The sequence below is a fragment of the Artibeus jamaicensis genome, unplaced genomic scaffold (assembly GCF_021234435.1).
Source record: "Artibeus jamaicensis isolate MK-2021 breed Jamaican fruit bat unplaced genomic scaffold, CSHL_Jam_final contig_76, whole genome shotgun sequence".
NCBI lineage: Eukaryota > Metazoa > Chordata > Mammalia > Chiroptera > Phyllostomidae > Artibeus > Artibeus jamaicensis.
In genome coordinates this window covers 3,543,189-3,560,619 of record NW_026521954.1, presented here as the reverse complement: position 1 = coordinate 3,560,619, position 17,431 = coordinate 3,543,189, and the positions used below count along the sequence as shown (strand labels likewise).

General features: G+C 39.1%; 1 protein-coding gene across 2 annotated transcripts in view; it reads right to left on the bottom strand.

Moving 5' to 3' along the window:
- PDS5A (PDS5 cohesin associated factor A) overlaps window positions 1-17,431 on the bottom strand; it is a 124,591-nt gene that overhangs the window by 15,896 nt on the left and 91,264 nt on the right. For both annotated transcript variants that reach the window (XM_037138035.2, XM_037138036.2), the window contains exons 27-31: window positions 12,030-12,162; window positions 10,723-10,842; window positions 8,315-8,377; window positions 5,673-5,818; window positions 4,363-4,471 (exon numbers count right to left, since the gene is read on the bottom strand). In XM_037138035.2, the coding sequence (XP_036993930.2) occupies window positions 4,363-4,471; window positions 5,673-5,818; window positions 8,315-8,377; window positions 10,723-10,842; window positions 12,030-12,162 (571 nt within the window). The remainder of the gene's footprint in view (window positions 1-4,362; window positions 4,472-5,672; window positions 5,819-8,314; window positions 8,378-10,722; window positions 10,843-12,029; window positions 12,163-17,431) is intronic.

The window sequence follows — 17,431 nt, the reverse complement described above, 5'->3', positions numbered from 1 at the left end:
ACTACAGCATCAGAAGTTTAGTCAAGAAAAAGATAATTTAAAAATGAGCAAATATGAACAGGCAAGTTACAGAAGAGCACATCTAAGTGGTCAGTAAAAATACTAGTAGTGAGGGAAATCAAAATTAAAACAGTAGGGTACTAGTTTTGATACTTGAGACTAAAAAATAAAAAGCAGAATAACTATAAAACCTGTTCTTGGTGGACGTGCAGAGAGAAAAGTACTCACATACCCTGCTGGAAGAAATGTTAAGTGTTCCAATTTTTCATGAAAGCAATATGAAAATATCTAAACTCTGTAACATTTACCCTTTGGCCCTCTAACCCCGCTACTAGGAACCTAGGCCACAAAAATAAAACCACAAGTATATATTTAATGTCATATTATAGTGGCAAAAAGGAGGAAAGGAAATATGTGTATACACACAAAAAGTAAGTGAAAATAAGACTGGAAAAAAATGAACAAGCAGATTAGACCGTTTAAAGAAAAAGGCTGCATTAAAAATCACGTGATCATATTCAGACACTCTATGAGCATCATGTACATGTGCACACGGATGAGAACTCGCGGACAAGCTACACGAGGAGGAAACCCGGTGGCCAGTTACAGGTGCCAAGAAAAAGAAGGCTCCCAACAGACGGGACTGGCAGTGTTGCTTTCCAAACCCACAGACGAGTCCTGGTTCTTCTTTCAACCATTCCCGTCATTCACTGATCATATTAAAATCTGGTTTCCCTCATAAAGAAAACAACAGCAGAGAATGGGCTGATCTGTAACATGCATATTCAGTTTGCTGGATCATTTTCATATATATATATAAATTGGTTTATGCATCAGTCTCTGAGAAAGTGGCTAGCAAGAAACATTCCCTTAGAGCTCTATCTTCTTTTCATATATTAACAAGATAGTTTTTTGAGCTCACACGACTGAGGACCAGACCCTAAAAAGAAATAACTATACAACTTATGGGACATCTGACAAGGAGACTATCAGGACTTTGCCAAAATACCACCAACCCCTATCTCTTCAGGCTACAGGGAATTTGTTAAAACATTCTTTGGAAGCATGAAAAAGTTAAAGTAAGGGTTTGGAACAATATACTATTATAGATCAATCAGAATGTAACATTTTAGTCTCTCAGAATTTAGATGTCCAATTTATCTTATATAGAATTTTACAGAAGAGACTGGAATGATTATGGATAGCTCTTTGACAAGATAAACACATCGCTGTACCACCTCTAAAAATGTATTATAAGTAATGTTTCACTGAATGACTGTAGCAACATTCATTTTTGCATCTAAACTTGTTTACATCAAGACTGTTTAATTCTATACAAGGATCCGACGATACCCAAATCTATTGGTTTCTGAGTTCCAAGAGTCAAACAGGAAGAGGTTTCTTGTTAGCTAAATCTGCTGATGCAGTGAATGTTGTACAGCCAACAGCAAGTTTTTGGATAATGAGACTGATCTAAAATGTATCCTTGGGGGGTCACTTCGTAAATTATAAAAATGTCCAACCACTATGCTGTACAGTTGAAATAGAAAATATTTTTAAATATCAATACTAAATAGAAAAAAATTAAAATAAAAAAGGATTCTTATCTATTCAGTTTGAGTTCAGATAATGAATACGGAGAGAAAAAGTTCAGCTACTGTGGGATAAATGTATGGTCTTATATTTCATGTCCCAAAAGATAATCCTAAAACATTTGATGAATACCATAAATATATGCTGGGCAATACAAAGATAAATATGTCAAGAATATAAAAATTCTGTGTGAAGAGAAATGCTGGTATCTTCATGCCATTCCTACTGAGGAACATTATCAGTTTCATCTTACAGTTGGATAGAAACTTAGAAGCCAAGCAATCTGCCCAAGTAAACACACAGCCAGCAAGCAGCAGAGCCAGGATTCAGACTCAGGCTTGTCTGATGCTCCTACCAATGTTGTTTTTTTAAAAACTATATTTTCATTGATTATGCCATTACAGTTGTCCTATTCCCCCCTTCACTTGCCTCCACCCTGCACATCCCTCCTCCACCATTTCCCCCCTTTAGTTTATGTCCATGTGTCACAAGTTCTTTAGATTCTATATTTCTCATACTATTTTTGCCCCCCCCCCGTCTATTTTCTACCTACCAGCTATGCTACTTATTCTCTGTACCTTCTCCCCCTTTCTCCTCCTCCCACTCCCCTGTTGCTAACACTCCTTATGATCTCCTTTTCTATGGTTCTGCTCCTGATCTAGCTGTCCTCTTAGTTTGCTTTTGTTTTAGGTATGGTTCTTAATAACTGTGAGTTTGCTGTCCTTTCACAGTTCATCTTTTTTATCTTCTTTTTCTTAGATAAGTCCCTTTAACATTTCATATGATAAGATAAGGGCTTGGTGATGATGAACTCCTTGAATTTGACCTTACCTGAGAAGCACTTTATCTGTCCTTCCATTCTAAATGAAAGCTTTGCTGGATAGAGCAATCTTGGATGTAGGTCTTGGGATTTCATTACTTGGAATACTTCTTTCCAGTCCCTTCTTGCCTGGAAGGTCTCTTTTGAGAAATCCGCTGACAGTCTGATGGGAACTCCTTTGTAGGTGACTGTCCCCTTATCTCTTGCTGCTTCTAGGATTCTCTCCTTCATTTTAATCTTGGCTAATGTAATTATGATGTACCTTGGTGTGTTCCTTCTTGGGTCCGACTTCTTCGGTACTCTCTGAGCTTCCTGGATGTCCTGGAAGTCTATTTCCTTTGCCAGACTGGAGAAGTTCTCCTTTATTATTTGTTCAAATAAGTGTTCCACTCGTGGCTGTTCCTCTTCCCCTTCTGGTATCCTTATAATTCAGATGTTGGAACATTTCAAGATGTCTTGGAGGTTCCTGAGCCTTTCATTTTTTAAAATTCTTGTTTCTTCATACTTTTCTGTTTCGTCATTTTTTTCTTCCTTCTGGTCCACTCCCTTGATTTGAGACCCAGTTTCCTTTCCATCACTATTGCTTTCCTGTGCACTTCCTTCATTTCAATTAGTTTAGCTTTCATTTGTTCCACTAATTTGTGACTAAAATCAACTAGTTCTGTGAGCATCCTGATCACCAGTGTTTTGAACTATGCAGATGAAAGTTGGCTATCTCTTGGTTGCTTAGAATTATTGGTTCTGGGGCTTTGAGCTGTTCTTTAGCCATAATGTTTTGGTCTGTTCGCACCTGTTAAATATGAGGGGTGGAGCTTTAGGTGTTCAGGAGGGTGGGGTGACCCAGATTGTTGGGTTGTGATGCTGTATGTGGCGGTGGGGTCAGAGAGGGGCAATGGCCGTTGTTCAGCTCTCTCTCTCAGATTTCTGTCCCCTCTGCTGCTTCCCACAAGCAAATTGGGCCCTTCTGGTGCTGGTTCCTGGGTGTGTGGGCTTGTGTACACTCCAGGAGCCTGCGGGTCTCACCAATGAACTCTCCCGGTACCTTGACCCCAAAAGTCTCTCCAATTGGTGCTTTCAGGCTCTAATTCCCATCGCTGGGGCCCTGGCCTGAGCGATCTGTCTCACTGTTTGCTCCTTCGTTTGGTTTATCTGCGCTTGAATGTGTGACCGCAGTCAGCCAGCTGTCTTGTGCCCTCCTGTGGGTCCATCACCCCACGCCTGGTATCCGTCAACCACTGGTCGCATTCCTGGGTCAGTCCTCTGATCCTTCCTGCCAGAGCCCGCTCCACCACTGACTCCACCCCTCTTACCAGTCTGGCTGAATGGTTCACTATTGTCAGACTTCTGTACGGTTCAATTTCCTGTGTTTTGGCTGCATTTTTGTTACTAAAACTTTGTTGTCTTTAAACTTGGTTGTGCGAGGAGGCATAGTGTTTCCACCTCTGCCTCCATCTTGGCCCTTATACTCCTACCAATGTTATACTCCTTTTGATCCTACCAAAAAATTATTAACAAAATTGGATGTCATAGTTAAAAGGTCAACAACAAAGAATGGAGCTATAAACAAAAGCTCAAACACTTTTAAAAAGGTTAATTCATAAACTTTCATAAATACCACACAAACAAAACAGTGCTGACTTTGGCAGGAGTAAGTTTTTGAAAGTAAGATCTCAAAAACTCAAATCCTGCTCTTTCAAGGTGTTGGGAGAAGTTGCGTGGGAGGGGGCTACAGTGTGGGTGACAGCACCCACTCCTGTAAGATGAGGTGAGTAGACGTGGGCAGAGTCATTCCGGACAGTGGAAGCACACTCCTATAGCAAGGGTGGTATGCACACATGCACCATGTGTAGTCTACATGAACCTTTACTGTGGGTTTCTCACCACTACTACGAGATTTGTAGTAAGAACCTTCACAGGAGAAATCCATTTGTTAAACTTTAAGAATTTACCTTATTCTTTACTGGGTCAACATTTTTTACAGGTGTGACAGAAATAATTCTCACAGGGTTCTCTTCATTTTCACTAACTCCAGTTTCTGCTGCCTCTGAACTCTGTTCCCTGTTGAAGAAAAATAAACCACTTCTTTATGTCACTACATGAACGGAATGTTTGTTCTCTCACTATACCAATAAAGAAATAAGAGCTTCAGGCTGGTTTAGGAGCAGTAATGTTGGCAAGATTCAGATCAGTGGTTACAGGCCACTGGTCTATTATATTCCATTATTTTCTTTAAAAGATTTTATTTATTTTCTTAGAAAGGGGAAGGGAGGGAGAATAAGAGAGAAACACTGATGTGCGAGTGAAACACTCATCAGTGTCTCTCACAGGCCCCACCCCGGGGACATGGCCCACAACCCAGGCGTGTGCCCTGACTGGTGACTTTTTGGTTCACAGGCTGGCACTCAATCTGCTGAGCCACACCAGCTAGGGCTATATCGTGTCATTGATTTCCATGTGACTTTACTAATATAAAATAAAAATAGCTACCTAAAACCATCTGAGAGGCAGATTAGTTGTCAAGAAACAAAATAACTATCCTAAGCCTACCTCTTGGGGGTGAAAAACTCTAAAACAAAACAAAAATGCAATGATAGATTATAGTATATTTGTCTCCAGTCTCTTCTTAACATTCTGCAAAGTGGGGGCTGCAAGAATCCACAGGGGAGGTGACTGAGCTCCACCATCTCTGTAAACCACAGATTTCACATTAATATTCTGTATTTCAGGGTTCGTTCTCCTGTTAAGAATGTATTTAAAATACCACCAGTTGAGTTTATTCTTAAAATTTCATGGTCCCTGGCTGATGTAGCTCAGTGGATTGAGAGCAGGCCTGCAAACCAAAGGGTTGTGGGTTCAATTCCCAGCCAGGGCACATGCCTGGGTTGTGGGCTATGTCCCCAGTAGGGGGTGTGTGAGAGGCAACCACAGATTATTATTTCTCTCCTCTCTCCTTCCTTTCCCCCGTCTCTAAAAATAAACAAAATCTTTTAAAAAATAAATAACATTAAAAATTATTTTAAAAATTTCATGGGTAACAATAAAATTAGTTATAAATCCTCATTATAATAATAAAACTAGTCATATTATAAAAATTTAACTTTTCTACACACTTAGAGTGCTGTAGTACATTTTCAATTTGCATCATTATTTATACCAAAATCCAGCATGGTTATTCGGTATCAAAACATTCCCTAAAGTCTGTTTTTGTGACACTGAGTTGTGAGTGATAGTCACAAAAACAACTGGAGAGAAGAATTACCTTGACCGATTTCCGGTAGAAGGGTTCAGTTCTGAATTTACATTAATATTGCTTCCAGTCTCAGCTCCAGTGCTTCTAACATATGGTTTCCTTCCTGTTGCTGATAAAGGCTTGTTTACTGCACCCAGTACTCCAGCAGGTTTTGGCTAAAAATTACACATATACATGTTATTTTATACCCTACTGAAAAGAATGCATATAAATTTAGGTACATGTAAGAAATATTGTTTAGCTTAAGCCAAGAAATTATTGTTACTTTCAAAAGCTAATCCTAAATTGGTTAAAAATGATAATTCAGTAAAACTGTGTTTATCTAAATACAATAATTACAAGTCATAAGTATTACCTCTACTTAATACTAGGCAATATTTAATTATTTCTTTTTTTTTTTACTATTTACTTTTTTTTTATTGATTATGCTGTTACAGTTGTTCTATTCCCCCTTTATTCCCCTCCACCCTACCCCCCATCCCCACCATCACCCCCCCTTTAGTTTATGACCATGTGTCTCAAGTCCTTTAGATTCTATATTTCCCATGCTATTCTTGCCCCCCCATCTATTTTCTATCTACTGTCTATGCTACTTATTTTCTGTACCTTCTCCCCCCTTCTCCTCCTCCCACTCCCCTGTTGCTAACCCTCCTTGAGATCTTCATTTCTATGTTTCCACTCCTGATCTAGCTGTCCTTTTAGTTTGCTTTCGTTTTAGGTGTGGTTGTTAATAACTGTGAGTTTGTTGTCCTTTCACTGTTCATGTTTCTTTAACTTCTTTTTCTTAGATAAGTCCCTTTAACATTTCATATAATAAGGGCTTGGTGATGATGAACTCCTTGAATTTGATCTTATCTGAGAAGCACCTTATCTGTCCTTCCATTTTAAATGAAAGTTTTGCTGGATAGAGCAATCTTGGTTGTAGGTCTTTAGATTTCATGACTTGGAATACCTCTTTCCAGCCCCTTCTTGCCTGTAAGGTCTCTTTTGAGAAATCCGCTGACAGTCTGATGGGGACTCCTTTGTAGGTGACTGTCCCCTTAGCTCTTGCTGCTTCTAGGATTCTCTCCTTCATTTTAATCTTGGCTAATGTAATTACGATGTGCCTTGGTGTGTTCCTTCTTGGGTCCAACTTCTTTGGTACTCTCTGAGCTTCCTGGATTTCCTGGAAGTCTATTTCCTTTGCCAGATTGGGGAAGTTCTCCTTTATTATTTGTTCAAATAAGTTTTCCACTGGTGGCTGTGCCTTTCCCCCTTCTGGTACCCCTATAATTCGGATGTTGGAGCGTTTAAAGATGTCCTGGAGGTTCCTAAGACTCTCCTCATTTCTTTGAATTCTTGCTTCTTGACTCTTTTCTGTTTGGCCATTATTTGCTTTCTTCTGGTCCACTCCATTGATCTGAGTCCCAGTTTCCTTTTCATTGCTATTGGTGTCCTGTGCAATTCCATTCATTTCAATGAGTTTCGCCTTCATATATTTGTCTAATTTGTCCGTATAATCAACCAGTTCTGTGAGGATCCTGATCACCAATTTTTTAAACTGTGCGTCTGTGAGTTTTGCTATTTCTTCATCGCTTAGATTTATTTCTGGGGCTCTGAGATCCTCCTGCGCCATTCTTGGTCTGTTCGGGCCCTTTAAGTGTGAGAAGCGGCAGCTTGGATTCCCAGGTCGCTGGGTTGTGACGCTGTATGTGGGGGCGTGGCCAGAGCGGGAAATGGCGACCCCCTCTGCCGCTTCTCACAGCTGGCTGCGGAGGAGCAGTGCCTTAGGTGGTTCACCTGGGCCGGGCCACTCAGAGTCGCTGGGTTATGACGCTGTATGTGGAGGTGGGGTCAGAGCAGGGAAATGGCGGCGCCCTCCACTGCCGCTTGCCGTGGGGACCTGCCGGCCTGGTCCAACCGCCCACTTCCTCGCCTGTCCACCCTCGCACAAATGCGCGACCTCAGTCAACACGCAGCCCCGGCCCGGCTCTCTCCCCCGAGGTCGCTCGCCTGGTTGCTCGCTGGGTCGCTCACTAGGTCTGACCCTGCGTCTGGATTCCGCGGGCCTGAGTGTGTCTGGCCGAGTCCTCCTGTGCAACCCTGCTCCGCCAGCCGCTGGTTTCGCCCCTTACTGGTCAGGCTGAAGAATTTGTTGTTAACGGACTTCCGAAAAGTTCAATTTTCCGTGTTCTGGCTGTGTTTTCTGTTGCTAATATTTAGTTTTCTCTAATCTTGGTTGTGGGAGAAGGCACGGCACATCCACCTATGCCTCCATCTTGGCGGAAGTCCCCCTAATTATTTCTTATTGCTCAATCAAAACAAGTGTCCCTCAAACACAGTGAATATAATAAGACAGAATTTATTACAAGTAAACTATTGTGCATACATAGGAATAGTTCAGATGGTGTTAATCAAAAATTAAATTTCCTTTTCTCTTTCAGGTGTCATATTGGTACTTTTATAAAGTACAGCTTGTCTAATTGATTAATACTTTAAAAACAAACAGAAAAGCCCGAGAGAACAAACACTTTAGATGATAGACAATCTGCAACATGATCCCTAAGAACCAGGAACTATAAAATCTGGGGACAGTTAATGGTTATTTCTAAGAAAATCATGAGTAATACACACACGAGACAAATATCCTCAGATTATCTAGTACACAGTACCTTTCCTGTTAACAGAAGTACTCTGGTCTCTTCTGAAATATAACTCTTATCATTACAGAAGTCCTATCAAAACAAATAAAAAACAAAGGGAACATATGCATTTTTATTACATTTGTGCTTACATATTAATCAAATAATCAAAGCATATTTAATGAACCATATCCTAAGTCTAGCTTTATAATGAAATCAATGGTACATAAGACTTAGGCACATGTCAGATAAATTACTTAAATCACGTTTAAAATAAAGCACACTTTAGGTGGCTGTGTAGTGCAATGGATAACGCATTGGATTTCTAAAATAAAACACATTTTTTTCATATTTTGATTTTGTCCAAATCATAAAAGTAAATACACAGCCAAAATATAATTAAGTGAATTATAATGTTCTTTGGTAGCTGCGGTATTGACCAGTTGCTGAATGAATTAAACCAAATGTGGACACTGAAGATACTTTCTTAAAAGTTACATTTATATAAAACTTAAGAAGAGTTCAGCCCTGGCCAGGTAGCTCAGTTGGTGAGTGTCATTCTGACACACCAAGGTTACGGGTTTAGTCCCCAGTAAGGGCACATACAAGAATCAATTAATGAATGCATAAATAAGTGGAGTGACAAACTGATATTTCTCTCTCTCTCAAAATCAATAAACAGAAAAAACTTAATTTAAAAAGTTGATTTTATCCTTTGATGTCTCTGTTAAATATCCTGGGACCAGCATACAAATAAACCGCAATTGTGTCTCAGAAACAAAATGATTTACTACAATCAAGAAAGTAACTTTCTTTTACTATGTTTACCTTCACACTAGTGTTACAGGAAAAGAACAGGGGATTCAAATGTGCCCATAAAGAAATTACACTCTTGGCATGTGTTCTAGGCAAAGCTGTATCTTTTTTTCTTCTCTTTTTGCAAAAAGGCTTTTATGCAGCTAAAATAAATTTTACAAAGCCTGGGTACCAGAGTTCTTTTATTCATGAAGATACACTCTAGTCTTGCTAGGCTCACTAGCTTAATATGCCTAGTTTTCTAGTGTTTCAATTTGTACCAGATTAGCACAGAAAAGGAAATGAGGAAAGTTGCTCAATGAAAGCAGAAAAATCCTAAATTATTATTAAGAAGGCTAAGAACGTCTAAGTTTCAAACATCCAATAAAAAACTATTACAATTATGTGTAGTGATAAAACAGTTTTCGCCTGGAGAGGGGGACGACTGCTACACGAAGGCTCGAGGTGGGTGCGTGCTGTCCCAGCCTCGGGAGTGCTGGGCACCAGTAACAGGGTTCACACTCAGGAGCTCACTCAAGAATATTTGTAAAGATAAGTAAATTCAATTGAGGGCAAATAACTTTGCGATCTTTATAATTCCTATAAAAAACCTGGCATAGTGAATGACAAATACAAAATAATTAAAGATCTAAATAATTAAATACTAAATCTGATTAAAACTGACAAAGGATGGCATTCAAAGCAGGAAGCTCTATTTCTTGGAGCGTGTGTTCTTCTGTAAAATACTATGGGGGGAGGTATCATCTGAAGTACATCTTCAGGTTTAAAAATGTTAAAAATACTTCAGTGCTATATATTTTCCAATTAAAAATACTGAGAATTCTGTCTTTTAAACAAAGCACAGGAAAGTTAAGCTTTAAAATACCACCTTAAAGCAGGAAATAAAGGATTTTTAAAAAGTTAAAAAAATTAATAGCAGTTAAATTATTATTAAAGGAAATAGTCAAAAGAAAAATATTAACTACTCAATATTCTTTTTCTCCTTGATATGACTAATTTTAAAAAAAGGAGAAACTTAAATGAGCTTCAGTTGGCTGAAAAACTTAATTTTGCTGATAGCAGAATAAATATACTATGTATTAATTACTAATATATTGAATGCTTACTATGTGACAAACTTATAAACCTAGTTATCACTATCATACTAGTAATCACTCACAGGTATTAGTAGTAATCTGCATTTCATAGATGAAGAAATTGAGGCTTAGAAAAGTTAATGTCTGAAGTCTCTCAAGTTAAACATGGTTATTAGAACCCAGGTCTATCCATTATCAATACTAATTCCATTAATTCTAAATTTTCATTTCATATATATACATATAGTATGTGTATGTATATGTGTGTATCTGTATATATTCACAGTGTGTCACACGTTACATACTAGATGTATCCAGAAGCTAACTTAGGAACACCACCTCCAAGCTTGGTTTGCACCCTCCTACTCTGTAAGGTGAAAATGATGGTGTTCAGGGCTTTGGAAGATAGCCTCCCATTTCTTTGAAAATTCACAGAGGTATTTTTTACTCTATTGTCAAGACAATCCAATATTTGCCACTAGGGGTGATGGTAACTGAAATTTAAATCACTTTGTGTGGTAGAAAAATGAGGGAGAAGAACATTACCTTTTCCGGTTGTGTAAAAAATTTCATTGGAAGGACTGGCTCCTTTGGTGAATCAGCATTGCACAAAGCACTTTTACTATTTATAACACACAGGGCCACATCACATACTGTGTAAAGTTTCTAGGGAGGAAAAAAAGATCATATATAGCTTTTAGTAGTGCAAAATAATTATAAGAACCAATTTTACCTAAAGCATAAAATGGAATCAAAAGAAGGATATGTGGTTATTTATTCCTTGAATATTTCACATTTGTATTTGACATTTATTCTTATGTAGCCTCCTGGCAAACAAACAAACAAAAACCCTTTAATTTAACATGAATGCCAAGGATGCATTAAAAACAGCAAACAGTGGCTCAGTGGATTGAGGTCTGGACTATGAGCTAAAAGGTCGCAGGTTTGATTCCCTTTAGGGCACATGCCTGGGTTGCAGGCCAGATCCCTGGTTGCATGCACATCAATGTTCCTCTCCCTCTCTTTCTCCTTCCCTTCCCCTCTCTAAAAATAAATAAATAAAAATCTTTACCCTGGTTGGTGTGGCTCAGTGGATTGAGTGCCAGCCTCTGAACCAAAAGGTCATTGGTTTGATTCCCAGTCAGGGAACATGCCTGGGTTGTGGGCCAGGTCTCTGGCTAGGGGTGTGCAAGAGGCAATTGATCAATGTATCTCTTGCACATCAATGTTTCTCTCCCTCCCTCCCTCCTTTCCCTCTAAAAAATAAATAAATAAAAAACCTTAGAAAATGTAGCACACAAACCAAACTAAACCAAAGGAAATATACTAAAAGCATGCTTTCTTGTCTGTAACTCTTACTGAAAGTTTGTAAGATAGCACTGTCGTAATTTTATTAGTTCTTGTTCCTTTGCTCTGTAGAAATTTTGTACTTTCAATCATTTATTTTTAGAGGGGGAAGGGAGGGAGAAAGTGAGGAAGAGAAACATCAGTGTGTGGTTGCCTCTTGAATGCCCCCTACTGGAGACCTGGCCTGCAACCCAGCCATGTGCCCTGACTGGGAATTGAACCAGCGACTCTCTGGTTTGCAGACTGGCACTCAATACACTGAGCCTGACCAGCCAGGACTCTCTGTAGAAGTTTTAATGTCTTTTTCAGAGTAATAAACAGTCCTCAAATAATAGAATTCAACTGTAATAAAATCCAATAAAAACTGACTATAAATATATATTTGTATAAACATTCTGTTATCTAATATAGCATGTACTAGAAAAAACAAATGGGACAAGGGCTGTAATATTTTTTCCTATAACATGGCCTCATATCTCACTACCCAGTGGCCTCATATATCTTACTTCGTTTGTCTTGGATTCATCTGGAGACTGGGCGTCTTTTGTTAACTTGATGTTTTCTGCCATTTTCTTCATAAAGGCATGGCTATTGTTTTCATTCTTTGTCATTAAAACTTCAAGCATGAACCATAGGCACCTAAATGGTAAACATATTATTCACCTATTAAAGAGATTAAATGTAGGTATTTGTGCTTAAATGGATTAAATTTCTTATTGGGAAGTTCTGTTGCTTGCATATAATGAGAGTAAAATATAAAGAAAATCCTAATCATTAGAAATAGCCTGTTAATAATATGCAGTTCAATGGAAAGTTAAATCACAAAATATTAAACAATGAAAACATAGCTTAATATGAAAAAATCTGATAGTTTCATGAGGCACAAAAACTCATTCTATAGGTATTCAACAAACACTGAGGTGACTTCACATGTATTAGTGCCTGGCAGTGATGAGCAAACCAGGATAAGTATGCAATTCTTCTGGGTCATAACTGAACTGTATATGCTATGAGGCCGATCTACACAGTAATGAGTCACTCAGCTAAGTGGTCACATCTCAAACCCTTTTTGCTATTTTCCACTTGTTACTGTACACTCAATTCATCAAGTACCTGAAGGGGACACCTGGATTTCGAAGTGAAAGTCAATGCTAAATCAGGATGAACATAGCATCACTTGGGGAATTAAGCTGACAAACCTAGGGTAAGGCCTGGTTTTAGTAAGTTCCCCGGATGATTCCCAGGCAGCAATGGCACTACTGCTTTACTGCATCAACAGGGAACGAATCATTTGATGATAATCTATGTGTACTTCTTTGTCTACATTCTATGGAAGTTTTAAGAAACTACTGTAAGGAAGAAATTTAACATTAGGTTAATGGAGTTTGTTTTTAGTAGGACCTGTCTTACAAGAAATACTAAATCTGAGTCCTTCAGGATGCAGTGAAGGGACACTAGACAGTAACTTGAAGCCCTAAGAAGAAATAAAGAACACAGGTGAAAGTGACAATGTAGGTAAATATAAAAGGCAGCATTATTATACTTCTGACTTGTAACTTTTAAAAAATATACGATTTTAAAGGCAAATGTATAAAATAATTATCTCTCTAAATGGAAACAATGTAAAGATTTAATTTATAACAATAATATAAAGGGCATGGGAAAGAGACATACTGAAGCACACTGTTTGTATACTATTGAAACTAAGTTGCTATTAGTCAAAACTTGATTGTTATAAGTTTAAGATGTTAATTGGAATCACTAAATAACAAAAGATACATAAGATACAGAGAAAACAAATAGTTACTTGGCAGAAGTAAATCCTTCCTTTATCAGTAAATACTTTATTTCTTTATTACTTATTTTATTGTTCAATTACAGTTGTTTGCATTTACCTCCCACCCCTCTACACCAGCCAAACCTCCCTCCCTCCCTTGCTTCCAACCCTCCCCTTGATTTTGTCCATGTGTCCTTTATAGTTGTTCCTGAAAATCCTCTCCCACCTCTCCTCTGGTTAGTGTCAGATTGTTCTTAATTTCAATGACTCTGGTTATATTTTTGCTTATTTTCTTTCTTTTGTTGATTAGGTTCCAGTTAAAGGTAAGATCATATGGTATTTGTCCCTCACTGTCTGGCTTATTTCACTTAGCATAATACTCTCCAGTTCCATCCATGCTGTTGCAAAGGGTAGGAGCTCCTTCTTTCTCTCTACTGCATAGTATTCCATTGTGTAAATGTACCATAGGTTTTTGATCCATTCATTTAATGATGGGCACTTAGGTTGCTTCCAGCACTTGGCTATTGTAAATTGTGCTGCTATGAACATTGGGGTGCATAGGTTCTTTTGGATTGGTGTTTCAGGGTTCTTAGGGTATAATCCCAGCAGTGAAATTGCTGGGTTAAAATGCAGTACCATTTTTAGTTTTTGGAGGAAATTCCATACTGTTTTCCACAGTGGCTGCACCAGTCTGCATTCCCACCAATAGTGCACTAGGATTCCCTATTCTCCACATCCTCTCCAACACTTGCTTGTTGATTTGTTTATGTTGCCCATTCTGACTGGTGTGAAGTGGTATCTCATTGTGGTTTTAATTTGCATCTCTCTGATGGCTAGTGATGCTGAACATCTTTTCATATGCTTCTGGGCCCTTTATCAGTAAATATTTTTAAATGAAAATAAATTAAATCTCTCAATTAAAAAAGCAGAGATCAGAATGAATTAAGAAAAAGAAAAACAAACAAACAAACAAAATACCCCTACAGGATTTCTACAAGAAACTCACTTTACATATAAGAATGTAAAAGGATAGAAAAATATATTTCATGAAAATAGTAACCAAAGAAACTAGTGTCTATTTTATTATCAGACAAAATGAACTTAAATTAAAAAAAAAAAAAGATTACAAGAGGTCCAGAAGGACTATATCAAAAAAAAGTTCAATCCAGCAAGAAGCTGTGACTATTATAAATATGAACCTAACAGAGCTCCACAATCTTTGAAGCAAAAATTGACAGAATTAAAGAGATAAACAGGTAGTGCTAACAATAATAATCAGCTCAATAATCTATTTCTAATAATGGAGAGAAAAACCAGAGAGAAGATCAATTAAAAATAAAAACAAACAGAAAACTTCGTCTGGTTCAAGAGAGCGACATCAGAAGGTCTTGAATTCACCTCTTCCCATGGACACAAGAGTCTACCGTTACATATAGAATAATTTCCTCATCAAAAACCATACAGGGTAGCTGACTGACGACCACACATTGGGAAACAGGAAGAAAACCATATCTAAGTGGGTAGGAAAGGCTAAACACAACCTTACACATAACCCCAATGCTATGACCCATAATGCAGAGGGAATTCAAAACCTGGAACTTCACCCTGGAGAAACAAAGGATTCAAACCCCACATTGGGCACCCCAACTTTTAAGACACTTCAGAGATGAGTCCCCAAAACATCTAATTTTGAAAACCAACAAGGCTCGTGTCCTGAGACCCACAAGATGGTAGCAATCTGAAATGGGCTCATGCACTTGAACTCACTTGTCCCGGAGCCCAGCTCAGAGGCAGCTGATCATGCCCAGACCTAGAGTGAAGGAGATTCACCTGCTTATAGTAAAACCTCTTCCCAAGGGGCAGACAGGTAATTTAACACACACATTTAGGGACCTGCTAGAATACCCTCTGGGGATGGACACTGGCAGGTGCCATGCTGGTACTCTCCCTTTGCCATGCTCCAGAGAACCAGCAGCACCAGAAGGGACCCTTTACATGTGTCTGATGCCTCATTTTTTGTGGCTGCTGCCCAGGGGATGCCTCTTCACTGGCTGGCTCTGGAGTCCAGGGGCTCATATTCTTGGTCACATGGGACTGTAATAATTGGGGTCACCTAAAAAGGGGCACATATGTGTCTGGTGCTCTGATTTTTGTGACTGTTCTAGGAGATACATCTACATCGCCTGGCTCTGGTGGCCAGTGGGGCTTATGCTTCTGGGTTGCTTATGGGTTCCACAAGACTGTACCCAAGGGTTCTTAAACAGCTACCACAGGGCACAGCAAGGATCAACAGAGGGGCTCAGTGTTTCTGTGAAGGAAGCCTGTCAGCTAATCATCGTGACTGTGGCCTGAGGGACAGGCCTCTAATTATGCACATTTGCGAGTTAACGATAATCTTTACCCAGAAGGTAGGCAGTATCTTCATGTTTACCTCTGCCATACTCCAGTGCACCAGTGTCTCTCAGAGGAAAGCATTACATGCACCTGGTGACCAGTTTTTGTGGGTGACACACAGGGGACTCTCTTCAATCCCTTGGTTCTGGTGGCCAGAGGTGTTTGTGTTCCTTGGTCCTGTGGGACTATGGCAATAGGAAGGACAATTCATGGCAGACTGCCATCCCCAGGACACTGCACAGACAGTGGACTGAGGCCCAGCTCCCCAACTTTCTGTGAAAGAGGCCTCTTTCCTTGTCCTGGAGGCAGGCTTCAGGTTGGCACACATGTAGCGGGGTCCACAGAGCTGTCTCAAGGATCACAGGCTGTGGAAGCCAGCTTGGCACTTGCTCGCTGCCTTGCTCTAGCGTGCTGATATCTCTCAGAAAGGAGCTTGTGCACTTGTCTGGAGCCCTGATTTTTGCAACTGCATCCCAGGGGACACCTCCAGGTTGCTTGGCTCTGGGCAACAGCAGGACTTATGCTTGCAACCTCTGAGGACTTTATATAACTGCATACTTTTAAAAGCTGCTGCCTGAGGCTCTGGCTTCTAGCCAGCCTGAATCTTGGTGCTGAGATTCCCAACCCCTTCAAATCTTGACAGGTCTTGGCACACCCTCAACTACTTAAAGCTATGAAAAATGTAATAGGCTGCTTGGACGAGCTAAAAGGTTGGAGAAATGACTAAGAGCTGGAGCAGAGCTCAACAAAAAGGTTCAACCCCCAGAAGAAGCTGCTGGTCATTGTTTCACCTAATGCAGGGGTATCAAACTCATTTGCACCAGGGGATGCCTCAGCCCTGCGGCTGCCTTCAAAGGACTGAATGTAATTTTAGGACTGTATAAATGTAATTACTCCTTAACTAGGGGCAAGGAGCTCAGTGCTGCTGCTGGGTAGAAACAAGGTAAAAACAGATAAAATAAGGTGGAGGGCTGGATTCGGCCCTCACCTAGAGGGCCACAGCTAGAAAACAACAAAATGGCAATAAGCATGTATCAATAATTACTTTATATGGACTAAATTCTCCAACTGAAAGAGTAGCTGAATGAATAAAAAAACCCTAAATCATTTATATGCTGCCTACAAGAGACATATTTTAGGTGTAAGGACACACACAGATTCAAAGTAAAGGGACAGTAAGATACTACATGTAAATCAAGCTAGCTAGCATTATAATTAAAACATCAAGGTTAAAGACAAGGAGAGACTATTAAAAGCAGTAAGTGGGGGACTTATTATGTACAAAGGAACCCCCATAAGGCTATGGACTTTTCCATATGGAGAAAATATGGAGATTTTCATCATATCTTAGAGGCCAAAAGGAGTGGCATGATATATTCAAAGCCCTGAAAAAAAAAAACTTCATTATCATTCAAAGTGGAAGGAGAGAGAGTTTTCCAGAGAAGTAAAAGCAGGAGGAATTCATTACCCCTAAACTGCCTTAACAAGAAATGTTATAGGAAGTATTCTAATTAATAACGAGAACACATATTAAAGAATAAACCTCAGTGGAAAAGTAAATTCATAATAAAGGAAGTGGATTAGGTACTTATAAAGCTAGAATAAAGGTTAAAAGATAAAAAAATACTATAATTATAAGAATTAGTTATGGAATACACAAGATAATAAGATAAAAAATGTGGTATTAACATAAAATAGGGTGGGGGAATAAAAATATTGAGCTTCAGAATGGGATCA